The sequence below is a fragment of the Callospermophilus lateralis genome, chromosome 4 (genome assembly GCF_048772815.1).
Source record: "Callospermophilus lateralis isolate mCalLat2 chromosome 4, mCalLat2.hap1, whole genome shotgun sequence".
Taxonomy (NCBI): Eukaryota; Metazoa; Chordata; class Mammalia; order Rodentia; family Sciuridae; genus Callospermophilus; species Callospermophilus lateralis.
Window position 1 is genome coordinate 109,670,065 of NC_135308.1, and position 27,218 is coordinate 109,697,282.

The window sequence follows — 27,218 nt, forward strand, 5'->3', positions numbered from 1 at the left end:
TGACTATCCAGTAGGAGAGGAAATAAAAAATCCATCCTTAGCATTTTCCCTCTCCCCCTACAACAATAACCAGGGGAAGGGAAGCAAGGGCAGGGGCAAAAGTAAGGATTTGGGAATTTTATTTATTTATTTATTGCAACTTTTCTTTGTTTTTTCTTTTTATTTTTGGGTACTTGGCTTTACTGGAATAGGAGGGCCCCTGCCCACTATGCCCCATTTGTCCCTTATGCCCCAAACCCTGCTCTTCCCCAATACCCACCCATTTAAGCACTTGTATAAAGCCTCCGGGGTTGGGAATGGGAGTAAAGGGCAAGAGGGCTGATATATGTGTTTCTAACCCATAAGCAACCTAACTAACCAAATGGGTTGAAATGAGTGGCCATAGAAGTAGTACAAGATTGGCGTTTAAGAGCTGAGGGAGGGGAAATCCTCAACATCCAGGATCTATGAGAGCGCCACTAAACTAACCCTCAGACCCACCTTCTCCAAGGTATTGATTTAGTCAGAGGGTATAGCCTGTTTATGCCCAAATTACCCTCAGCCGAGAGAGACCAAAGAGCCTGTGGAATGCCCCTGCTCCCAGCCTCTATCTTCAGGTCAATAAAAGAGTAGAGACCCCAAAGTCCCCCAGCTCTGGGTAAGATTATAAAGGGTCAAGAAAGGAATAATAAGGAGGCTGAAGGTTACAGGGCATTTGAATCCAAATCACTGCTCTGGGCTAGGGAATAGAATCTGTAGACCAAGGTGGAAGGGATTCTGGAAGGGGGACATTTTAGTCCCCCACCCCCCAAAGCTCAGGGTGGAAGGAGGGAGAAAAAGGGAGCAGAGTGTCTATATAATTTTTAATCTTTTATTTTTGGAGTATAGAAGTACCTGGAAGCAGGGAGGGGATAGTACAGTGGGGAAAGGCATCTGACAAGGCCAGTTGGCGGCAAAGAATGGGAAGGAAGGAGATTCCCTAGTTTGAAAGGCTAGGAAGCAGGCAGAAAGTAGTTGCCACTTCAACTCACTAGCTGGGCCAATTCATTCCTCCCATAATCCTGACTCACTCTCCTCTGGACTCACTGTGCCTCAGTTTCTTCCCCTCGATGGAATGAGAGATAGCAGCACCCGCCACAGCCAAGAGATGAATTCTGAGCACTTACCACGGGCACTTTATGGACATAAAATACCTCTCGCTGTGGGACGAGATAACCAGGGCACCAGAGTAGTGGTGAAGATATGTGAGGCTTAGAGGAGTCACAGGCTTCAGAGAGTACAAGTTCCCCTGCCTCCCAGATGGACAGTGCCTGAAGCCAAGGAGTTGAGAATCTCCACACCCTATCCATACCTCACCAGCAGATCTCTTGGCTCCAGGCAAGAGCCTAAGGATGTCAGGAAAGCAGGGGGTGGGCTGGGGGGGGGGGTGACGCGGAGACCTACAGCAAAATGGTACTCTTAAGTAGATCCAGCAATTATGGTCTGGTAGAAACCGTACTGAACTGAAGTAAAGCCTGAGGTGGAGAGCAGACCTGGAAGGCTTATTCTTCCTGAGCACATGTCTCTCCTGCTTGGACCAGACCACTGAAGGGGCAAAGGTATGGTGACCACCCTTGGGAAGGTGATGCTGGTGAAATTTAGCATCTTACTTCTATTCTCATAGTGAGAAAATGAGATAAGGTGTTTCAGTAGAGGAATGAACAGGGACTGTCAAGCTTTTCAACTCACCTTCCATATAGCAGCTATTTTAACCCCAACTCTCTCCTCTCTGGCCCTATTCTTCACCCTTCTGCCCCAGTCTTGGAGAACAAGACACACCTGACCATTCACATTTCTTTGGTGGAAGGAGAGGAGCAGAAAAGTGAAGAATAGCACATGCTTCCCCGCAAGGTCAAATACCTCTTGATCTTGGACAGGGTGGGGACTGGGCAATAAACATTAGGTAACTTCCCTCTACAAAATCTAAACAGCTAGGGCATTAAACTTGGGAGACACTTAAAAAATTGCCCTTTAATACCACCAAATAAAGACCTTTGCAGAGTCAGGAAAGGGGTCATTTCTCTTAGGAATATAAATCTGAGTTGAAATTGCAGTCCCCTGTTCCTCCCTATTCCCAAAGAGGCATGGGATAGAAAAGCTTGGAGACACAACCCAGCAATCCAGTGGGGGCTGGCACCCTTCCCCCACCTTAAGTGTGTGGACCTGGCCAGTGCCCCTCGGAACATATCATTACTGGTGTAATTATTTACTTTGTGTATTTGTTACATCATGTGTGTGATTGCCTTTGTTTGTTAAGGGTGTCTGAGGAGTATGGGGCTGACTGGGGCACTGGAATGCCAGGAAAGGACTTCTTCACTGAGATCAAGGCTTCCTCGAGGGAACCACTGCAAAAAGGCCATCAGGTAGTTTTCAAGTTATGTGACAGAGGGCAAAGATGGCCATAGGGTGCTCTGAGTTTTGGGATGGTCACATGACACAATCCAGCACTTGAACCTGAAAAAAGAAAAATAAAAGCAGTCAAAGAGTTTAGAAATCAGTGCCAAGCTCTTCTCCCTAATCAAGCGTGACATTTATACTTGGGAGACCAGGAATTCAAGAGGATCTAAGAGAGGAAACCTTTTGCTCTAGGACTAAGAAGATGGGGTCCTTGGAGCAAGAGAAAAACCACTATGGATCTGGGTGTGTGATGCACACTTGTAACCCCAGCAACTCAAGAGGCAGAGGCTGAAAGATCACAAGTTTGCAGCCAGCCTCATCAATTTAACAAGACCCTGCCTCAAAAAAAATTTTTTTTAAAAAAAGGACTGGGGATGTATGTGGCTCAGATTGAACACCCCTGGGTTCAATCCATGATAATGCAAACAACAATAAAACACAAAAGTGCTTGTGGGATGAGGGTTGGGACATGTAGTCCAAGACAGATGGACAGAGGATGAGAAAGGAAGGGGAGGAGTTCCTTTCTCTGGAAAGCTTGATTCAAAACAGTCCCCCAGATTAGGAAATCTGAAGTTTTCTTAAGACAATCCAGCTAATGTCTGCTATTCTGCAGTCCCTACTCCTAGGTTTCCTCAACAGTTTTACCAAAATTCATGAAACAAAACTGACAGTTGTTTGCTTTGTCTGCAAAAAAAAAAGTGATTAAGCATTTCAAACAATCTTTGAGCCCACTATACCTAGAGGGCAATTTCCAGGATGTTACAAGTTGGGGGTGGCAAAACAACCTTGCCTGACAAATAATAACATAAGGAAAGCTCCTGTGACACCAGCATGATCCAGAACAGGCAGCAAGGATACTAAGGGTTCAATGTGCCATCATGCTTTCCCTGCCTTGTTCATTCTACTACCAGACTGACCCCACCCTATACCAACTACAAAACAAGTTGAGACTGGGCAAGTAACTACAGTGTTGTGCATTGTATCTTCCCTTAGGGAACTGCTTTATCTACAGTTCTATCCCTAGCTTTCGGCCTGAGTCAAAATGGTTTTCCTCTTACTACTCAAAGGAATACAGAAGAAATTGTAAGATGAGTTTTAAGTCTTTTCTCCTTTTCCCAAAACACCCTCCAAGAAGTACATTAGCAGCTATCCTATCATTAGTCTTTGCCCAGTTTTCATATGTGAGGGGCATGCCCCAAGCTAATAAACAGCAAGCAGTGTAACATTTAGTCTCTGGTGGATAGTGGGGCAGAAGTAGGAAAGTCAATGCTCCAGGTGACAATGTTAACTTTCCTACCCATAAGCTAAGGATTAAGAGAAGAAGTGGAACTCTTCCCCTATCTTCCTAGTCTCCAAACTCCCAAATACAATTGCATAAGCACATGTATGTGTACATACATAGGCCCAAACTCACCCCCCATTCTTTATCTAGAATCTGTTCAAGTGGGAAAAAAAGTGTTCTTATCCTACTTTTATTTTACCCTTATAAAATTAAGAGCTAATATTTTTCAATGATTATTAAGCATTAACTATACTAAGCAAATTATACTGAGTTCATAATATGAAAATATTAATTTTTACAGCAACCTTCATAATACTGATACAGAGTCTGGAGAGAGTCACAGAATTAAGTAATTTGCCCAGGGTCATAGAGCTAGTGTGACAGAATAAGAGATTAAACCTAAATAGTTACTACATACATTATACTCTATTAATAGTGATATAAGAGAAAACAAAATACAGGGACAATAGAGAGGAAAGATGACAAAGTCAGGAACAATATGGTTCAAAGGGTCTGCAAAGGCATGCAACCTTTTATTTTCAGTCCTCTTGGAGGAAAAAAACAAGAAGAATCTGGAAACAGCAAGAGAAAGGGAGATCAGAATGTGTGTGTGTGGGGGGGGAGGACTTTAATAATCAGAAGTGGCAATGCCTGTCAGAGGCCTCATGTAAGAGAACAGGGAAGCAAAGTACAATGATACACACCTGTAATCCCAGCTACTCAGGAAGCTTGAGTCTGAAGGATCCAAATTTGAGGCCTGGGCAACTTAGTGAGACCCTATCTCAAAATTTAAAAAGGCTAGGGATGTAGCTTGGTGGTAAAGTGCCCTTGGGTTCAATCCTCAATACTGGAGGAGGGTGGGGAGCAGAGAAAGTTATTCTCTCCTTAAGTTCCTCGCTACCCCATCAGTTTCTCATGTTAGACACAGCAAGAGGACTCAGCTCAACACTAAGAAGAGGTCTGGTACAGTGGGATATATTCATAGTCCCAGCTACTCAGTTGGCTGCAGCAGGAGAATTGCCAGTCTGAGGCCAGCATGGGCAACACAGGCAACATAGAGTAATGCTTTCTCAAAATACAAAAACAAACAACAAAACACCAAGAAGCTCTGCCCTTATTCACCCCTTCTTTCCTATAGTCTTTGCCCACACTGAAAGTTTTAGTCTTCTGGGGGGAAGGGCAGCTTAGGGTGATGGTGGTGAAGACAATGATCCTGGAGAACCATAAAAAGGTGCAGATTTACAGCTAAGGAAGCTTGTTCTCTCCACAGCTTTTATAGATTCCCTCATTAAGAGCCTCCAGGTATGCGGAGAATGTCACAGCTTTATAACAAGGAAAAGACTGGAGTCAGCTAACTACAGGAGTGAGACTCAGGGATAAGAAGGAAGGAAAGGTATTTGGATCCCAGATAAGAATTATAAGCCTAGGTGTCTATTCTGTTAGGCAAACAAAAAGGACTTTCTTTTGGTGCTGGGAATTGAATCCAGGGCCTCAGCATTCTACCGATTGTGCTATATCCCCAGCCTTGGACTTATTGTTTTAAATTCAGGGGGGGAAAAAATCCTAATTTTGAGCATTCTATACTATTCATGCTCAAAAAGTTATGTGTGAAATGACTACACTGAGACAGAAAGAGAACATGGTGGTCAGGCTTGGAGGTTATAGTCTTTTGACTGACATAGGAAAACATGGCATCAAAGATCTGAGGAAGGTGAGCATGGTGGTACATGCCAGTAATCAGAGCAACTCAGGAAGAAGGATCACAAATTCAAGGCCAGTCTTGGCAATTTAGAGAATCCCATCTCAAAAACTAAAAAGAGTTGGGGATGCAGTTCCGTGGCAGAATGCTCTTGGGTTCAAACCCCAGTACCAGTAAATAATAAATAAGTGGGGAGTGAGGAATCGAGCTGAGTAAAGAGAAAGATTAAGTGTAAAGAGTAAAGAATCTACCGAATAAGGCTGAATACATTTCTTTCTGTAAAGTTGTAAAGACTAAACAGACAAAGTGAAGAAAATTTCTGAGGGACCCATTGCTCTGTTCCATTATTAGCATCTACCCTATTCCTCCTTTTTAAAAAAACATCCTAGAGTAAGAAATCCTTATTGAATCTATAATCTTTCTTATATTACAAAACTGAATAATTCTCTTGGTTGTTTTCAGATGAAGGCATAGGAGAGACAGAGAAAAAAAAAAAAAAAAGCTAGTTCTGAGATTAGAGCCTGAAGTCAAGAAAGGGAGGCAAACAGAACAGACTAACAGGAAGGGAGGGGAAAGTCACTCCATGTATAAGGTTTATTTGGTTGAGGATATGACAAAAATTTAACCAACTTTCCTTCTTGTTCATTTCTCCAGAATCTCAAATGGGGCAGAAATAAAGAGATTGACAGAAATAAAAAAATAAAATAAAGACTTGACAGAAATAAAGAGATTCTTAATGTTACAAAGTTTTGAAAAAATTATAACCTTTCTACTGATCACAAAAACAAGCAGGTTTTCACAGAATTAAAGACAAAGATTACAAACAACAGCAATGTAAGAGTTAATAATGGGAGAAAATCTTCAAGTAAGATACCAGGCTTGTAAATTTTATAATCCTACCTCACCAAAAAAAAAAAAAAAAAAAAAAAACTTCTATAGATGTCCAAATATAATGATTAAGAGGAGACACCCTACATCAACACATCTGAAAAGACTACCAAGTCTCAGATTTATAGGAAACTTCAAATGCAAACAAGCAACCTGCTTGGGGAGAGTCAAACCTTTTCTAAGAAGGAAGCTCAGCAAGGAAAATGAATTTTAGTAATATCCATGAAACACTACCAAAACTGCAATGGCATCCTTCTGCAACAGAAGAAGATAAACTAGCACAGGGCTTAACAAAAAGCTAAAGTAGAGTTGGGATATAGCTCAGTGGTATTGCACTGGCCTTCCATGTGCAAGACCCTAGGTTTAATCCCTGCCACTGAGGGGGGCGTGGAAAGGTAGCATCCCATCCCATTGCTTATGTTCTCAATTATCTAATAATGTTTAATGTTTAACATTTTTTATATTCTTTCATACTTTGAATCCCTACATTTTCTTCTATCTCTGAGGAGCATCCAGCCCATCAATCTTCCTGAACTGCAAAACTGACAAGGTCCCACACAGTGATTTGTTCTGGAACCAATTATCATGCCAGGCCACATGGAAAATAGGGTCCTTCTTACTGTAGGAGTCTGGACTCCATTTTATCCAACAACAGGACTTTGTTACTAGCTTATAGTAGGGAATTATAAATCATTAGTCCTTGTATTTATATTGTTTCTATCTCCTAAAACCTCCTATGCTCCCTCTATTTTATCTCTATGGGTCACTCTAACCTGCTGAAGCAAAGATTCAGGGAGTAACTTGACCTCTTTACAGAAGTTAATGAAGGATGCCTGTGAGTACAAGCAAAGGTAATAAATGGGCTTAAAGGGTAGACTCATACTCAACCTTGTCTTCTTTTCTAAGGGATAAAGACATTATGGCTAATCCCCCATAATATTTGCTCTCAAAACTCCCCTTATCTTACCTAATCTGGCTCCAAGAACTTATATGAGGAGCACCTAATAAAACACATTGTTCTCTTTTCTGTTTTTTTATTAACAAGCAAAATAATTAAAAACAAAACCACAACAACCTTAAAGTTGGAACAACAGTAAATTAAATTGCTGCTGGAGTTCACTGATGTACCTGAGGTACATGCTCCCTCACTGCGAGGCAGGACGTAGGCACATGACTGTGCATTTAGGTATACATGTGACCAAGAAGAATCAGAAATGGAAACCACGGGAGAATGGAAAGCATCAAGAACTTTCATCATGCAATCCCAAAACGCTCTGCTCTTTTCCTCTTCTTTGCCTGTAAGGAAAAAGCAAGAAGAAAAAAATAGTAAGACAATAGTAGCTTAGGTTCCTGGATGCTTTAATCCAAACTCACATGAACTGTCACAAGGTCCAAGAAGAAGGGATGACCCTGACTTTAAGCTTTGTAGCCAGAGATTTCATTCCTGAATCTCCTCAGTTATTCAGCTGAGGAGGTTTAGTGAGAAAGGAGAATGAAAAGAAAAGATTACAGGAGGTGGGAGGGGAGGCGAGCAAAAGAGAAGAGTAGTAGAAAATGGAAAGATTTTTTTTTTTTTTTAAAGAGAGAGTGTGGGGGGGGGGGGAGAGAGGGGATTTTAATATTTATTTTTTAGTTATCGGCGGATACAACATCTTTGTATGTGGTGCTGAGGATCAAACCCAGGCCGCACGCAAACCAGGCAAGCGCGCTACCGCTTGAGCCACATCCCCAGCCCTGGAAAGATTTTCTAAGGAGACAGGGCCCTCAGCCTAAAACAAGAGAGCCTGCAAATAATGGGTCCTGAATAGGTTGGGGAAAGTATCGGGGAGGGTATTGGGGAGGGAGATGAAAATTTCAGGGAACAAAGGATGGTGAGGATGCCCTTTCGAGCAGTCAGGCCTAATAGTAGCTATTCCTTAGGCCTCTAATCCACAGAAAAGAATATGAATCTTCAATGCCAAAAGAATAAATTTAAAGAGAGGAGGGTGTTTACAGATGACTCCTAAGAGAGGCAACACTGGAGAGGGGCCACAAAACAGCCTAAATCCTTCATTCTCACAACCACTGCTCCAGCAAAGAAGGAACCCTTTTTCAGCCCATTCATGCCAAAGGTCTAACCTATATTATTTAAAAAAGAAAAAAAATACACACTAGCCCACTGCATCTCACCTGGACTACTAAGACAGTTCTCTGAACTCAAAATCTTCTTGTGAACTTCATTAGCCACAGAGGTTATGACTCCTCTACATATGCTGATTCTTCCAATAAAAACCACTGTTCCCGGCCACCCAATCCACAACCTCCTTACCTTGCAAGAGGCCAAGTGTACCTACTTAGCAAGCATGCCTGGTTTAACAATAATTTCTTTGGCAAGAAGGAAACAATTTCAACAGGAATTAAAACAAACCTAAGTTTACTTCAAGCTCATTCTGGTAAATCAGAGAGTAAATGAATAGATATAAGAGGTGACATTTTATTCTCAGAAGCACAAAGAATACAAACTTCTTTAGTTTGTTCCAAGTAGAAAGTGCAAACTGATCTGACTATAATTTTTAGGCTTACTTACAAGATCATCTCTGATATTTATTCATAAAAAAGCTTAACAAGAGTTTGAGTGTATAAGGAAACAAAATTTAGAGGCTATCTCCAGAAGCAGACGGAGGGAAGAAATCCTGGATTAAATGGAAGTTTTAAAGAACATTCCAAATTCTTTGCTCTTCAAGAAACTTCCTGTAACACTACAAATACTCATTATTTCAATTGCACTTTATGTACACCCCAGGTGACAGATATCTGGTCTCAATTACAGATATTCTCAAATCAGCAAAGCAACATTGTCTGTCAATGCTGAATCTCAATGAATATGAGTTACTCCAGTGGAAACTGAGGCATGGATGAATATGAACCTTAAAAAAAAAAAGATACTCTTTCCTTTTGTAAATAAAGTGGTAACAATAAGGGGATGGGGCTAGGACTAAGACTCAGTGGTAGAGTCCTTGCCTAGCATGTATGAGGCCCTGGATTCAAACCCAAACACTGCAAAAAAACAAAAAAACAAACAAACAAAAAAAAAAACCCAAAGTAATAAGAACAAAAACTCATTTGTGGTTTGTGTCCACTGTCCTATTCCAGAGAAAGTTGGGCAAAATTACACTTATATCTAGGTTGGAGGTAGCTTTATTAAATAATCAAAGGAAAAATTCCCAGTTAGGAACAAAAAAACTATTATTTATTCAATACTTAAAATACAACAAGCATTAACCTGAGTGTCTTACATATAGCATCAATTCAGTCTTGAAGTACTACTCTGAGGTGAGTATGTTATACTCTCCTGACAATGAAACAAAAGCTCAGGAAAAGTGGTGGAGCCAATTTTCAAATCCAAACCTACATGATTTCATCACAAGATGACACCCCCACCCCCGCTCGGCCCCCCAAGCAAAAGGTAAATGACTTGTCCTGTGGGAACTGAGGAAGTAGTCTGGGGGTGCTGGGGTTGTGGCTCAGCGGTAGAGCACTCGTCTAGCATGTCAAGGCCCTGGGTTCAATCCTCAGCACCACATAAAAATAAATAAATTAATATAAAGGCATTGTGTCCAACTACAACTAAAAAAAAAAAAAAAAAAAAGAAGTAGTAGTAGTAGGCTGGGGAAACAGAGGTGTTTTGCTCATTCAACGTATTCACCCTAATTTCCCCTTAAGAGCTCTATGAAGCATTCAAAGAATATTTTACCTCTGTATCCTCTGTGGTTCCAGTTCCAGCTGAACTTGTGACAATTCCAAATCGCTCCTTCCTCTTTTTCAGCTTTTCATCATCTTCAGACTGTTCAGGACAAGAAAAATGGTTGAATCAAGCTAGACTCTATTCACAAAGTAAATAGAAAAGAAATAATTTATTGATTATAATATGCAAGCCAACCTTGCACTGAGATAAGGATCACACACAAAAACAGAAAAGACAGATAAGAAACTGAATAAGCTAGTAGTATAGTTTGGAGATGTTCTGAGATGGGTGGGATTTTTTTTTTTTTTTTGGCAGTATTAGGGATTGAACTCAGCAGTACTTCATCATTGAGCTACATCCCCAGTCCCTTTTTATTTTCTATTTTGAAGACAGGGTCTCAATAAGTTGTCAAGGGTGGCCTCGAACTTCTGATCCTCCTGTCACCGTGATCATAGGGTTGTGCCATCACACCTGGCCAAGCCTGACCTTTGAATTATGTTTTGTTTTCCCATCTGGAAATATGATCTTTTCCTCACACATGTACTCCTGCCATGGTATCATTTGGTACATGTGTATGGATCCTCACTGCTATGTGTAGACTTTCAGCCTCCAAAACTGAGCTAAATAAGTTACCCAGCCTCCATTTTTTTTTTCAGGGCCAAACTTATATTTGTTAAGAACAGTAAGCCCTCACTACATTGTCATTGTTGCAGACTACAGAGCACCTTCAGAACTTGATACAAAGAATTCCTGTCCATGAAGCTAGTTACAGAAGAATTCTCAGTTATTTCTTTATAGCAATAAAAAACGGTAATAGTAGCATATTATACCTAGAATGACTAAAAAACTTATTTTAGGTAGAGCTTCAATATTCTTTAAACCAGAGTAGAGAAACAGCAAGAAATATCCATAAAACAAACTTCTTGCTCAAGAAATTTGGTAGCTCAAATATATGGAAAACTAAGGTTTGACGGAGTAACTCCTGCAGAGAACAGTTTGGTAGAAGGTATCTAAGCTGCCTGTTGAACATATCAACAAGTACCATTTACTTACCAGGGAACAGAAGGGGAAGGGAGCCAGAGTGTTTGAAACACCAAGAAAAGTCACAGAAAGTTCTAAATAGTTTGAAATGATTTTGAGAAAAGGTATCCAAGTGACAGCTGCAGTCATTTAAGAGATATGCTCTAGATATTTTTCAAGCATCGATGACCATTCATGATGCCTGCCTAGTAACTGGGGAGAATATTTCATCTTACTATGAATCAGACCTGGTCACTCCCCCTACTCCACCCGGTGGTACTGGGCTTGAACCCAGGGGTGTCTACCAGTTAGCTACATCTCCATTCCTCAGCCCTTTTTATTTTTTAAATAGCAAGACAGAGTCTTACTATTGCCAAGGCTGACCTTGAACTTGCAATCTTCCTGACATAGCCTCTCAAATTGTTGGGATTACAAGCGTGTGACACTGTGCCCAGCTACTTATAGCTATTTTAAAGACTGAGCTACTGAACTGGGTGCATACATGAGTGGTAAAGCACTTATCTAGCATGCACAAGGTCCTGCGTTCAAGACCCAGCTCCACAAAAAAATAAAAAGAGAGAGAGATAAGAAAAACTGACCTACTGTTTACTTCCAACATTATTCAATATAACAGTCCTGGATATATTCAAATAAGGACCTAAATATTACTGTTTTTTGTTTGTTTGTTTGTTTGTTTTGTGGTATTGGGGATTGAACCCAGGACCTTACGCATGCGAGGCAAGCACTATATCAACTGAGCTATATCCCCAGCCCAACATTACTGTTTTATTTATCCCATTTTAAGTTATTTTAACCTTCACCTTCCCTTCACACCTAGTCACCAGTTATCAAAAGCTCAGCCTCAGGATTTGTAAATATCACATGGGCTCCCCAAGTGTTCTTCCCCCAGAAAGATTTTCTAAAACTTGGCACATCTATTCAAAGATCCCATCTTCTCATAATCTCAACATCCCCTCTACTCCATATAGACATACCCACCATCACCATAGGGGCAAGAGAGTTTATTTTAAATGAGCTTTTCTCTATGTGGAAATTAAATTCCACAAGGAATTTATGTTTCTGCCATCTACAGGTAGGCTGTGTCTTTGGTGTCCCAAAACCACAGAGTCAAAAAGCAAAAATAATCAAAAGACCTACCAAAAAAACAAAAAGGAATTTTTCAATACCTCTGCTCTCAATCCCAACCAAGGAATTGCCTTTGTCCCCATGACCATAGCAGCCATCTCTACAATAAAGGGCAGGGCAGCCATCCAGCATTCTATGCTCAATTTATTTAATTACTCCAGCTCCTTGAACAAAGCATCAAAAATACTATCTCAGTCTTTTAGTTTAAAATTCTTTTAGTTTATTTTCTCCCTTTTGCTGTGCCTTCTTTCTAGTGAATAGGAAGGGAGCCAGAAAGCTTGAGAGCCATGAAGGAGTAAAGAATCCTACACAGGAGTTATTTTTAAAAAGTATATTACTACAATAAACTGTTGCCTACACAGTTTTTCCACCTTTTTTAATTGTAACTATCAATCTATGCTGGGTGCCCAATTACTATAATCTAAACTACTTTTGTGTGTGTGTGTGTCGGGGAGGGTACTGGAGATGGAACTCAGGGCTTTGTGCATGTGAGGCAAGCACGTCGCTAACTGATATATCCCTATATATCCCCAGCCCTAATCTAAACTACTTTAAAACACAGCCAGGTTCCAAGAAAAAGAGACATATTCTTGTCCTTTGTCATATAAAAAAATAACAACAACATTATAGTCACTAACATTTAAGTGCTTCCTATGTGTCAGGTACTGTGTGGAGTTCTTTACATGCAGTAATACATTTAATTTGTTTAACAATCCTATAAAGTAAGCATTATGATTAAATTCATCCTGTAGATATGAAAACTGGGGCTTGGGGTGATTAAATAACTTGCCCAATGTCTCACAAATAATGGCATAGTCAGGATCAGAACCAGGAAATTTTACTCAAGAACCCACTCCTAATTTTACCATCTCTTCTGCTATCACACATAAGTATTTCTTTGGAAGAACTGTAACAAAACAAAAGAGATGCTTAATTCTCAAAGGAAAAGGATAATCAAGACCCTAAGCAGTTAGAAATTGCTTTAACCATTTCCATATCACTCATATAACTGGGTCAACACTAAGATTCCATCACTTTTCTAGTATATCACTTATCTCCATTTTATAAATTACATCTAGAGAAAAGACTCCACTTAGTAAGTTTCTTTTCGCCTCAATTTGTTTCTAATTTTGGCTAACTGGCCCTGCTAACAAGCATTTCCAGTAAACACAAAGCCCCACTATATTTTCACTATTAAGGAGGAAAGTTTCCTTGATTTTGTCTATTACCCCTAAGATAAAAGCAAGTAAGAGATACAAATGGAAATGTCATAATGAGAACCAGTTTCAGGGGGTTTCAAAGGAGCATCCCTTCTTGGGGAAAGACACAAATAGAACATCATTATGCTGAAGTACCACTTTGAGCTTGCTTTCTTTTTCATTCAATTCAGTGCTAGAAGTACTTCAGCAAGTTCTAGTCAGAGAAGGACACACTACTGATGAAACCTAGCCTTTATTTGGAGTGCTTGCCTCATATGCACAAAGCCCTGGGTTCCATCTCCAGCACCACACACACACACACAAAAGTAGTTTAGATTATAGTAATTGGGCACCCAGCATAGATTGATAGTTACAATAAAAGTACAGACCCTGAGGTCACTCCCTTCACAAATCTCACCACAAAGCTACATCCACTTGGCAAGTGGGGAGGCAGTCTTTTTCCTTGTTCTTTACTTTGCTATATCCTAAACTGGGTAGTTTGAATTCTAAATTAAATCTCCTGTATTTTCTTTTGAGCTCAAAAGTGAGGAAAGGACAAGCATCAGAAAAAGGAGGTAAGGATACACTTCCCTAATCACTAAGACTAGTATCAGAGATTTTCCCAGGAGCTTTCCCTTTTTAATCAGATTTTGGGGGCCTCTCCTAGAGATCCAGGCAGAGCATCTGCTCCAAATTCATCAGGGGGTGGAGCGGGGCTAACACTGCTCTCCCCACCTACCACAAACAGCCTGCCTTTCCCTCCCCAACTTAGCACCCCTCTTACAGCCTCTTTCCTCCTTGCCCTGCAGGGAAAGTGCACAAGAGGCCCAGTAAATCAACACAGTTCTAATGATCTTTCTCACTTGACCCTTCTAGCGTGACGGAGTCACATGGAAACAAACGTACAATAAACTTCACTCCATCTTTAGCTCCTTCCTGACAGGTTTTGATTCATGGGATGGTGAGACCCATCTGAGGGAAATTACCTCAATCAAAACGCAACTCTCTCTGCATTCATCAGGCCAATGTTCCCCCAGGCCATGCTCAAGTGCACAAATGGGGTTATACATCTGCAGACAGTACTGACCTCTCTAATTCGATGTCATATACATTTGCAAACCTTTTCCCTTCATCACTCTCTCAATTCCCTTCTCCAAATCCTCAACTACTAAAAATCTCTTTTTTCTTCCTGTGTATTACCTTGTGCAGGAGAAAAAGTGCTTGAATCCAAAGTGCTTTATTTCCCATCAAGTGCACACTCCTTAAAACATACAACTTGCGGGCTGGGGCTGTAGCTCAGAGGCAGAGCGCTTGCCTAGCATTCGAGAGGCACTGGGTTCGATCCTCAGCACCACATAAAAATAAACAAAATAAAGACATGCTGTCCATCTACAACTACAAATTAAAAAAAAAAAAAAAAAAAAAAAACAACAACAACATACAACTTGCATCTAAAATCAGAGGAGAAACCTGTCCTCATTGACCAAACACAGGCACTGGATGTTCAGATTAATCTATATACTTCACTCCCTGCTCCACTCTCTCCCTCCTCAAGAGTTAAAACACCAAGGCAACTGACAGATGATAATAATTTCAGCACACACAAGCCTCATGGCATCCAATAACTGCCTTGTTTGCTTTTCCTTTTTAAAATCTCACTTATAAAATGAGGAAGAATTCTGCAAAAAAAAAAAAAAAAAAAAAGGAGGGAGCACCCATAAGAACAGAAGGCATGATCTATATTTAATAAAACCAAATACTCCCATGAAACACTATTGCTAAAAAAGAAAAAAAGAAAGAAAAGAAACATTATTACTGCATGCATATATTTATTTATTTATTTGAGTGGTGGGGATTGAACCCAGGGAGGTTCTACCACTGAGCTACATTCCCAGCCCTATTTATATAATCTATCTATTTATTTATTGGTACTATGGATTTAACCCAGGGGCACTTTACTTCAGAGCAACAGCCTCAGCTTCCCCCTCCTCTTTTTTACTTTTTATTTTGAAACAGGGGCTTGCTAAGTTGCTGAGGCTGGCCTCAAACTTGCAATGCTGCTGCCTCGGTCTCCCAAGTAGCTGGGATTATAGATGTGCACATGTGTCTGGCTCCTTTTTACTTTTTGAGACCCTCACTAAATTGCCAAGGCTGGAGTTGAACTTGTGATTCTCCTGCTTCAGCCTGGGATTATAAGCATGTACCACTGCACCTGGCTACCATCTTCTCTTTCTAGGACTAGGTTCCAGGCTTTATTATTTCATCTAAGTATCAATGTCTACAAAAAGAGATATGCTAACATATTTGAAAAGAGTAGGGATCCAGCCTCTACACAAACCCAATCTCAGGTACTCCAAAGACCTCTAAAGAATTGCTCTTGTTAATCTATGTGACATCAATTATTTATGATATTTTTTAGGTACTGGGGATTGAACCCAGGGCTCTTTACCTTTGAGCTATATCCCAGACCCTTTTGTTTTTTGAATCAGGGTCTTGCTAAATTCCTGAAAGTCTCCCTAAATTGCTGAGGTTAGTCTCCAACATGCAATTCTCTTTGCTTTGCCTCCTGAGTCACTGGGATTAAAGGCACATTACTACGCCTGTCTGTGGCATCAATTTAAATCAACATTTTCAGTAGTGCTACAACCATAAAATTAATTCATTCATTCACTAGTCATTTAAATTAGATTCATTTGAGTGTCTACTTTGGGTCAAGCACTGTTTGGGCCCTGGAATATAGAAATGAAGAAGATAAAGATCCTCAGTCTCATGAGGCTTAGAAATGCACCACCAAGTTACTATAAAAATGGGTACACTGGGGCTGGGGTTGTGGCTCAGCAGTAGAGTGCTCGCCTAGCACACTCAAGACCCTGGGTTTGATTCTCAGCATCACTTAAAAATAAATAAAATAAAGGTATTGTGTTCAACTAAAACTAAAAATAAATACTTAAAAAATGTATACATTATTCCTTATATTACTGAATTATGAGGACCCACAGGAAATTTTTCTTTCTGATCCCCAGATCCAAAATACTCCAGCTTTTTATGAGCAACCTGTTAGTTTTTACCTTGTGAATTCTGTGAACCACTATCAATAGTGCACTGTGCTTTCCTCTTTCTGCTGGCTGACTATAAAGTTTGGAGCCAAATGTGTGGTTTGTCTCTGTAGAAATGATTTGAAAATTTTTCTATTATAAGAGAGGCCAGACAGCTGGGCTCAGTGGTGCACATCCCAGCAACTTGTGACATTGAGACAGGAGGATCACAAGTTCAAAACCAGCCTCAGCAACTTAGCGATGATGACCTAAGTAATTTAGTAAAACCCTATCTCAAAATAAAAAATAAAAAAGGGATGTAACTCAGTGGTTAAATGCCCCTGGGTTAAATACCTAGGAGAGAGGGAGGGAGGGAAAGAGGAAAGAAAGGAGGGAAGGAGGGAAGGAAGTTGGAAGGAAGGAAGGAAGGGAGGGAGGGAGTGAGTGAGTGAGTGAATCCTGAAGCACTGACATGAGAAAAACATAAGATCTAGAAAGGCAAACCCAAATATCAGAACCAGAGGTAGGAGCTTAGAAAGCAAGATGAAGTGAGTCAGTTACAAGGTTGCTGGTGATCCCTTTAGAATTTTACTCCTCATTAAATATAATGGAATTTATTTAAAAATACTTCAATGACCTGAGAAGGAAAAAGAGAGGAAAAGAAGGTACCAGGTGAAAACTAGAAATTTTAAATTAAGGACTCTTGACAATGGTTTCCATGGCACATATGCTATAGCCAAGAATTAAGTCCCAAGTGGAAAATCAGCTTCAACAATTGGCAGTTAAATACCAAAGATGTTTTCTTTCTTTCTTTTCTTTTTTTAGAGAGAGAGAGAGAGAATTTTAATATTTATTTTTAGTTATCAGCAGACACAACATCTTTGTTTGTATGTGGTGCTGAGGATAGAACCCGGGCCGCACGCATGCCAGGAGAGCATCCTTGGCCACATCCCCAGCCCAAAGATGTTTTCTTTCTTTCCTTTCATCTTCTTTTCCCTCCCTCCCTCCCTTCCCCTCTCTCTCTCCCTCCCTCCCTCTCTCTCTCTCTCTCTCTCTCTCTCTCTCTCTCCAATACTGGGTATAGAACCCAGGGCCTCACAGATGCTAGGCAAGCACTCCACCCAGGAGCTACAGTCCCAGCCCCCACCCCATAGATGTTTTTCTAAAGTACTGCCTCTTTTTTTTCTAACAGAATACCAATATTAATAACTCTACACAAAGTGGAGTTATAACTTGGTGAGTTTCCCAACACAACTTGTGTCTTTAAGATTCAAATTCAAGAGGACATTTTTCAAAACTTAAGAATTTTATCCTGACTACAATAAAGAATAGTGCTGGCCTGTGTACTAGGGTTATTTGTTCTGCCAAAAGGAGTCCAATTTGATGCAATTAGCACCCCATGGCCATGTGTTCAAAGCATTCACCTTCTTCAACCTTATTACCACTGCCACTCTGGATCATAAAAAGAAAAGTAGGAGAAACAAAACAATGACCTAAAGTGTAACCCAGGCATATTTAGGACATTCGAACTCAGTAATTCCCAAGAACACAAAAGAACGTATTCACTGGACTCAAATTAGACATATCTTCATATTCTCGAGGATACCAAAAGAATTTTAACCAAGTCAAACATTGTTCTTGGTTGGTGAACAAACTCACCCTCCATCCTTTTCATACCATGTTTAAGGAACACAAATTCCAATCTAAAGAATTCAGTCAAAGAAAGGGACATTTTGGAGAAACTCTGGTACTGCAATGAATATTTCCCTCAGAAGTCTTTTATCTGCAGTCATGGAAGAGAGACTTATAGTAATCTAAGATGGTCATATAAAAAAAAAAAAAAGATCAACTCCCCCCCTTTTGAAATGAATTGCACATTAAGATGTTGACAGTTCTCAGGCCAATCTAATTTTCCAAGGGAATGTAAGGTAGTGAGACAAAAAAGAGAGCTTTATGGTCACTTTTCTGAATTTCATTGCCACATGACTGATGGCAGGATGAAAAGCAGAGCCTGGGGGCTTGCAGGGGATGATAGATTAATGACAACACAGCCTTAACTTCCCAGATGTAAAGGTTATGAAACACTCCAGGGTGAACTTTCAATTTCATACTCACAGGGTGAATGACAACAACTGATGGTTTTTCTCTCAGAAAACACTTCAATGCTTAAACACACAGCTGTCACTTCCCTGCCCCTATTTCTGAAATCCATCTGAACTTTTTTTATTCTTGAGCCTCTCTGCCAGCCAGACCACAGAACAGGAGGTGATCCCCCAAAAAACAATATATAGACTAAAAGATGAAGGACTAAACTCGTAGAGTATGCCACCTCAGTAGGTAACATGGTAAAGAAATACTCCAACATTCTACACACATATGTGTAACACCTCTTCAATATAAACACCTGTTCTCAGCAATCTCCAACTGTAAAATCAGAATCAACTTTGCAGGGCTAGTAGGGGGCTAGGAACTTTAAAGCTATACCAGAATTAGAAGCACTAAAAACAGTCATCTCCTCCTATCTTCACAGAATCTGAAACCAAAATCACAGTCTGCTCAGAACCCAAACACTCTTTTAAGGATTCACTAGCTCCTATCACTTTTTCTTTCTCTCATCCAAATCAGGTTCTTTCCCCAACCCCCCTTCTCTTTAGCCCCAGAGGAGGTCGTCTCGGTCTTGCTCTAGCTGACTGTAGGACAAAGCAAAGCAGGTGGAGGAAATGAAGGTTTCACACTTGAGACCCCCGGAAACTGAGTTTCTATTAAAAGTCTCCACCTCCCTCCCTTAAAAGCCAGGAAGTTGCTGCTTTTAAGGATAAGCGATGCAGAGCTTGGCAGAAATGTCAAGAAGTCAGTAGAGGGAAGCTAAAACTTTAGAAGGGAGGTTAATGCTGTCTTAACCAAAACATAAAGAGAATGAAGAGGCAAAAAAAGATAAGTTACCTGAGCATTCAGAAATTTAGAATGAGTAATCGGAAAACAGAGGCTTTTTGCCTGGAATATTTAAAAATGCAGATTCCAAGAGCTGAGCAGTGGTAAGGCATTTGCAAACAAAGTCCTGGGTTCAAACCCCATTACAGCAGGCAGATTCCTAGCTTCACCCCAATCATAAATCAGAATCTCAAAAAGAGCAGGCATACAGAGCTGAAAGGGTTCCCCTAGTGATCCTTCTGTGCAGCCATATTTGGGAACAATTGCAAATAGCTTTGACAAAATATACACAAGACCCACCTCACAAATATATTTATTTGGTAGCAGTGGGATGAACCCATGAGAGCTCTACCACTGATTTACAATCCTCAGTCCATTTTGATTTTGAGACAAGGTCTTGCTAAATTGTCAAACTGGCTTCAAACTTGTGATCCTCGGGCCTCAGCCTCCCCTATGAGATGATAGGTATACACCACCATGCTGGTTTAAACCAAAAAGTTTAAAATAATTTCTCTTATAATTTAAATAAGTGGCCATCCAGCTCCAATCTTCCCCCACTAACAGCAGGGGTCTTCCAAAAGTTTATGCTTCCTACAAATAGGATATCTCAGCTGTAGGGATATGAAGGTAAACAAAATGTGAAGGAATCACACAGGGCTCTGAGTAGTGTCATCTTACTGCCTTCCTAGAATTCAAATAGAGAAGCAAAGAGAATTTTTCACCAAAATAGTTCAATACAAGGAAAACATGCCAAAGGTCACCAAGGAATTGGGAGGCCAGCCTGAGCAACACAACCAGACCTCATTTCTTAGAAAAACATGCCCAAACAAAATGAGGGCACACTTCAGGTGCACAGGAGCAAAAGACAGGCAACTAGGTCCAAGCATGAAAAGGATTTTGTTTTTTCCCTACAGAATTGATACAAAGAAAAAGGAGGAATATCAATAAGTGGGAGAAGACGATTTCTCCTAAGGCTCACATATTCATTTAGAGCACTAAAGAGGTCCATTCTATATGGCCTCTCGTTGTAAAGCTCTGTTCATTTCCAAATGCTCCTTTTTTTCAATCATCACATACTTAAGCAGAGGCATGGTAGTAAGAATTTTGTAACTGCCTCTGCTTTATACCCTAATAAACTCCACCAATAAATACTTTCTAAAAGTCCAGACCAAGCATTTCAAACATAATCCCCTTCTCAACACATATCCATTGCTAGAGATTTAAAGATTCAATATTTGATCTTTAATAAACATCAAGTCAGAATAGTAGCTTAATTTGAACTCACAATACTTATTTCATTTTGAAAAGATTTTGGCCTAAGATTTGTATTTTTATTTGATTTTTTTTTTTAGTTGGTGCTGGGGATTGAACCCAGGACCTTGTGCATGTGAGGCAGGCACTCTGCCACCTGAGCTTTATAACCAGCCCTATTTGATATCTTTTGACCTGGGAAGGTAGAGAGAGAGTTTTATATCTAGGTTAGGTGTGTTTTAGTTTCTTGAATCTTACTTAACTGTTAAATACAATGTCCTGTTAATGTGTCTAAAGAACTGTGGTTTCTTAAATAAAACTCCTAGTATTGTCTACATACTGCTCATAAGACTTTGAGTTTCTTTAAAGCTTGTACTAGGATGGAGATTACTTGTGTACTCCCTTTTATTTGTTTAGTGGTGGCCCAACTTTTCAGCAAGACCTTAATAAAGAATGCTTTTCCTTAAGTTTTACATATATGCTTGCATTTAAAAAACAAAAACAAAAACATATGCTTTGCCCAGTTTTGGTGAAAATGTTCTGCTAGGATGAAATAATACATAAAAGTATTCGTTTTATATAAAGTAGCTTATATTTGCTCATCTTTTTTTATGTGTATGTAAAATCAGAAATTGAGCATAATTTATTTCCTTTGGATGGAAGGCATGGTTAGGTTTAAAGGAGCTTAAACATCATAGCTTACTGTTCCAGATGTATAGGTGCAGAAGTGCTTTGTCAAGCTTCTTGATCCATTTATATCATAAAGGAGGGTTTTTCAGAGTGATAAAGTTCTTTGTATGTCAGTGTTCTTTGTGACAATGCATGGTTGCATTTTTGCTTGTTCTATTTTCTTAAGAAAACTTCTTTCTTTAAATTTCCTTAAAAAAAGACGTTTCAGTTGGCTAATAGAATACCTTTTTTTTTTATGAAGAGCTGAGAGGCTATGGGAATAGGTAAGAGCTAAGCATAATTTTAATTTAAGCTCTGAAAAAGTATATTATTCTAGACATGTTTGGTATGCCAATAGAGGTCTTTAAAAATGGGTTTGTATGTTAATGATTTGTTTTTCTAATGTGCACTGAATATTTTACACCAAGACTGTACTGTTTTACATTAATACTGCATATTTTTCTAAGTGAATTGAATAAAGGATATTATAAGCACTGGTTAAAAAAAAAAAAGTAGAAAACAAAGATTCAATATTTAACATTAAATCCAAATGTAATATACTCCGCAAATACATTTCTACTTTTGTCCTAAGAATCTGCTCTGGTAATGAAAAGGTAAGAATTTGGTACTGATTTTTTAAATTATGAGAAAACAGTAAAGAAAAAGAGAAAGGAGGAAAAGAATTAACACCTTCTAGATTTTAACAAGGGATCTTAGATTATATAAAAACAGAGGCCGGGCGGGGTTGTGGCTTAGCAGTAGAGCGTGCTCACCTAGCAAGTGCAAGGCCCTGGATTCGAGCCTCAGCACCACATAAAAATAAATAAAATATTGTGTCCAACTACAACTAAAAAATAAATATAAACAACAACAACACCCTGGCTGGTGCAGTGGCACACACCTGTAATCCCAGTGACTCGTGATGCAGGAGGATCCTGAGTTCAAAGGTAGCCTCAGCAAAGGCAAAGCCCTAAGCAACTCAGTGAGACCCTGTCTTAAAATAAAAATTAAAATAGGGCTAGGGATGTGCTAAGTGGTTAAGTGCCCCTGAGTTCAATCCCCAGTACCACAAACAAACAAACAAACAAAAACACAAAATCAGAGCCTTTAGGGTGTTCTTCACCCTCAGGCATGAAGAACAATTTCACTATGTTGGTGATACATAAGAAAAGGAACTATCTGTAATTATTAAATTTTATTTTAATTGAGCCTGTATGAATAAAATGTTACCCCTCCTTATAAACACTAGTTCAAAGAACAGTATTACTCAGGTTTTCACCTCTTAAGTACGTAAGTACATCCTAAATATTACTAAACTTCTATAATTCTCACTGAGGTACCTTTTAACATTAAAATATCCTATCATACCCCCCCAAAAAACTTCTAGTAACACATACACCAAAAAACAAACAACCTACTAAAAAAAAAAACCCATCCTTTACCCCACCTCCTTTTTTCCTCCCATACAGATTTTTAAGGATAGTTGTACTTGGATTCAGTTATCTCACATTTCACCACATCTAGGAAACATCTGGGAATGGATAGACATTTCACTTACAAAAGCCAGGTCAGTCACTGATCACCCTAACGTTATACCTGCAACTAGATAAACAACCAGACATAATGTGATTTAAAAATAATTTACCTTATATACTAAGAATAGCATTTTCTTTTTAAACTGTCACTCAGGGGATAATCCTATTTTAAGAAGTTGACTGGCAAAAACAACTGAAGGTATTTAAAAATAAAAAAAAGACAACAGAATTCAGCATTCCCCACTTTTTCCAAGCTATGTTTATTGTTGGGGCAAGGGGAACCAAAGAGAGGCATAAAACTTGCTGTCAATGTTGATGATTTTTATCAAGGTAATCAGTCCCGACATGTCAGAAGGAATTCCAACATTGGCAGCAGTGAATTTGGGGTGTTTTTTTGTTGTTGTTGTTTTTCCGGGGATTGAACTCAAGGGATGCTCAGCCACTGAGCCACATCCCTAGCCATTTTCTGTATTTTCTTTTGAAAACAGTTTCACTATCACTAAGGTGTTTGTGGGGGACTTGTTAAGTTACCAAGGCTGGTTTTGAACCTGTGATCCTCATACCTCAGCCTCCCAAGCCACCGGGATTACAGGCATGTGCCAGTAGGAGGGAGGAAAAAATGATTTTTTTCTTACTAACAATTTTCTTACCTTGACTCTTTGGGTTCAAACTCAGTGAATGAAATCAGAATATAATATCAAAAGGTACAACACCTTAGTGGTCTCAACACGAACTGAAATTTACCAGGTTCTTCCAAAATATCCAGTATAGTAAACAAATACCAGCGATGTAGGTTGACCTAGCATCAAAATTTTTACCTTACTCCTCTAAATTTTAAAAAACATTCCTCTTAAGGAATTTTGTTCATTTTATATCCCCCACATTTCTTGTCCACTCTACCCCAACGCACTGTGCGCCCATGCCCACGCAGGACTAGGTGAAAAGTGTCCTGTAAAAAGTGTGGGTCTGATGATTCAGATATAAAAGAAAAGGAAAAAGAGAAGCTAAGCAAAGAAAGACTCTAGTTAAAATCAGAATACATTTTTAAGAGCCCTGGGCAGAAGAGACAAAAAAATTCCATTTTGTCCCTTTGCTCTTCCAAATTCCTACAGCCAAGTGGTTCAACAGCAGTTGAATAGCACACATAATGACATCATTGATTGCAACGATAATAGAAGAGTGAGTGAAGGGGGGCGGGGGAAGGGAGGGAGGTGAAGATGTATTTGTGCTACATACAAAAGACAAGTTCTGTTCCTCAGCAGGGACAAATGAAGAACCAGATGACAGGATAAACTGAGGTCAGAGAGTTTCCCCTATTGCTTCTTCTTTAAACTGTTCCTTTTCCACTCCCTCAAGGTTTGTTCCATAAAACAGGTGGAGGGAGAACTGTACACATTTTTATCTCAAAGGGGAGGAGGAAGAGAAGAAAACGAGAGAGACAGAGGGGGGGGGGATTATACACTCTGTCAGTGGCCTTGAAAAAGTCAAATACTTATTTTCAAAGTATTATGAATTAGCAAAAAATTTAAAGAATAGGTTAGATTTTTGTTGAGCTTTAAAATGTCCTGAGAAATGTTACCTATAAAATACTGAAAACTATTTGAGGTCAGGTCTTAGATCTTCCTGAAATTCATCTTCTATGATATCAATTACTATTTCTATCCACCATATACAGATGCTCCTCTATTTAAGATAATATCCCAAGAAACCCATTATAAGCTGAAAATATCTTAAGTCAAAAATGCTTTTAAGGGAGCTGGGGTGGTGGCTCAGTGATAGAGTGCTTGCCTAGCATGTGTGAGGCACTGGATTCAAATCTCAGCACTGCATGTAAATAAATAAATGTCCAGTGACAGTGACAATTACACACACACACACACACACACACACACACACATACTTCTACCTAGCCTACTGAACATCATAGCTTAGCAATCATAGCACTGCAAATACGGTTGTTTACCCTGGTGATCTCATGGATGACTGGTAGCTGTAACTTGCTGCTGATGGCAAGAGTATCCTACCACATATTGCTAGCTCAGGAAAAGATCAGAAATCAAAATGAGCCATAATTACACCAATTCAGGATGATCATCAAGTTCAGCAACTTAGTGAGACCCAGTCTCAAAATGAAAAACATTTTTAAAAATTGGCTGGGGAGGGCTGGGGATATAGCTCAGTTGGCAGAGTGCTTGCCTTGCACGCACAAAGCCCTGAATTCAATCCCCAGCACACAAACAAACAAAAAATGGCTGGGGATATAGGTCAGTGGTAGATAGAGCACACTTGATTCAAACCCCAGGGCATTAAAAAAAAAAATTGAAATTGAATTTCTACTGAATGTGAGTTTCTTGTAAATGTGTATTGCTTTCCCACTATCAGCAAAGTAAAAAATCGTTAAGTTGAACTAATGCAGATTGAAAACAACTGTACATGATTTATATCCTCTTACTATTTAATCAAATTAAAATGAAATTTTTCAAAGGGAAGAAGCATGTTTTTAAAATCGATGAAGAAGAGGGGAAAATTCTGTCAAACATCCTATCAATGAGATATGACAACCGGTAAGACTGACACTTCCCCCCACCTACAATTCTAATATTTGCCTTTTTTTTTTTTTTTGGTCACATGAGAAAGGAGAATGGAGAATTAATTTTGGGGGGTACTGGGGATTGAACTTATAGGCATTCGATCACTGAGCCACAACCCTAGCCCTATTTTATATTTCTATTTAGAGACAGAGTCTCATTGAGTTGCTTAGTGCCTTGCTTTTGCTGTGGCTGGCTTTGAACTCACGATCCTCCTGTCTCAGCCTCCCGAGCCAGTGGGATTACAGGCGTTCGCCACCAGGCCTGGTGAGAATTAATTCTGAACTTGGACTAGGCACTGCTGCTTAAATATATCTCGAAAGAACCCAAACCTATTCAGCCAGCTACTTCTCCAATTTATCCTGGGATTTAATTTTTCTACCACGACTCTCTTTAAAAAATATTCCACCTGAGGGCTGGGGCTGAGCTCTTGCCTAGCATGCGTAAGGCACTGGGTTCGATCCTCAGCACCACATAAAAATAAGCAAATAAAATAAAGGCATTCTGTCCACTGCAACTACAATTAAAAAAAATATATATATATATATATATATATTCCACCTGGGACTAGAGTTGTAGCTTAGTGGTAGCACCCTTGCCTAGCACTCGTGAGGCACTGGGTTCAATCCTAAGCACCACATACAAATAAATAAATTAATTAAAAATATTGTGTCGGGCTGGGGATGTGGCTCAAGCGGTAGCGCGCTCGCCTGGCATGCGTGCAGCCCAGGTTCGATCCTCAGCACCACATACAAACAAAGATGTTGTGTCCGCCAAAAAAACTAAAAAATAAATATTAAAAAATTCTCTCTCTCTCTCTGCCTCTCTCCCTCTTTCTTTAAAAAAAAAAAAATATTGTGTCTATCTACAACTTAAAAAAAAATTAATTTAATTTAAAAGTCCACCAAACTCCTCACCATAGCTTAGGGTTTTCTACAGGTGCTTTTTAAAAGCTGCATGGTGGCAATGTCCTATGTATGGCCCCACAGTTCTTCCTTTGGAAAAAGGTTTATACATTCATACCTAAACCAATAAATCCTAAGTATGTACCCTCTGAGAACTGGTAACTAACTTCTAAATCCATATTATAAACTTCTTCATTTTGTCCACATCCAATGGCTAACTTCTATACGAAAATTCAGCACTAAAGGGGAGGAACAAACACCAAATATTTTTTCATTTATTTTAGATGATGGAAGGGAATCAATATGGAATTAAATAGGCCTTCCTGAAGAGTATGAATTGAACCTAGCCCCCTCAGTTAGAAAAAATGAAACTTGTATGCTAGAAGACTCTAGGGCTTTCCTATGGCTTGGAACTAACTATTCTAGCTTCTTCTTAGGTATCTCAACACATTTCAGTAATAAGTTCCTCAAAAAAAAGGAAAAAAAAAGAAAGGCATGTCTAATATCTCTCTCACTTTGAAGCAGTTCATCTCCAAATGATACTAAGTAAAGACACAATACAAAAAGCTCATAAATAATCAATGCAGCTACTCAGGAATATCCCAGCTACCATCCTCATCAAGAAGTTGGTCAGTAAAAGGTATTTGGTTTGCTTTCAACCCTTTTATAGTTTAACATTTCTACACAGACCACAACCATTAGGGAAGAAAACTGGCAAAAATCACAAATCAGATAAAAGTGTCTTTCAGGGCTTATGGGCCTTAAGATAACTTATTAAGACAGTCATCTATATGAAAAGCCACAAGTGCAGGCAAACCCTAGTCATACTCTAATAGAGGAAAAAGAAAGATAGTAAGGTCACTAGGGTTCAAGATCTCTATACTTTCTACTACTAATCAAGAGACAGCTGGGACTGGTGGCACATGCCTAT

The 27,218-nt window shown here is 39.5% G+C and overlaps 1 protein-coding gene across 2 annotated transcripts in view; it reads right to left on the reverse strand.

The window, feature by feature from the left end:
* Positions 1 to 272: 272 nt before the first annotated feature.
* Sarnp (SAP domain containing ribonucleoprotein) overlaps positions 273 to 27,218 on the reverse strand; it is a 55,934-nt gene continuing 28,988 nt past the window's right edge. The window contains exons 10-12 of one of the 2 annotated variants that reach the window (XR_013091217.1): positions 10,018 to 10,107; positions 7,413 to 7,580; positions 273 to 2,472 (exon numbers count right to left, since the gene is read on the reverse strand). Coding sequence is in view for 1 of the 2 variants with exons in the window: in XM_076854644.1 (XP_076710759.1) it covers positions 7,539 to 7,580; positions 10,018 to 10,107 (132 nt within the window). In the remaining variant the exon portion in view is untranslated. Of the gene's footprint in view, positions 2,473 to 7,298; positions 7,581 to 10,017; positions 10,108 to 27,218 lie in introns of those variants that run through there. The other variant, XM_076854644.1, reaches the window with a different exon arrangement.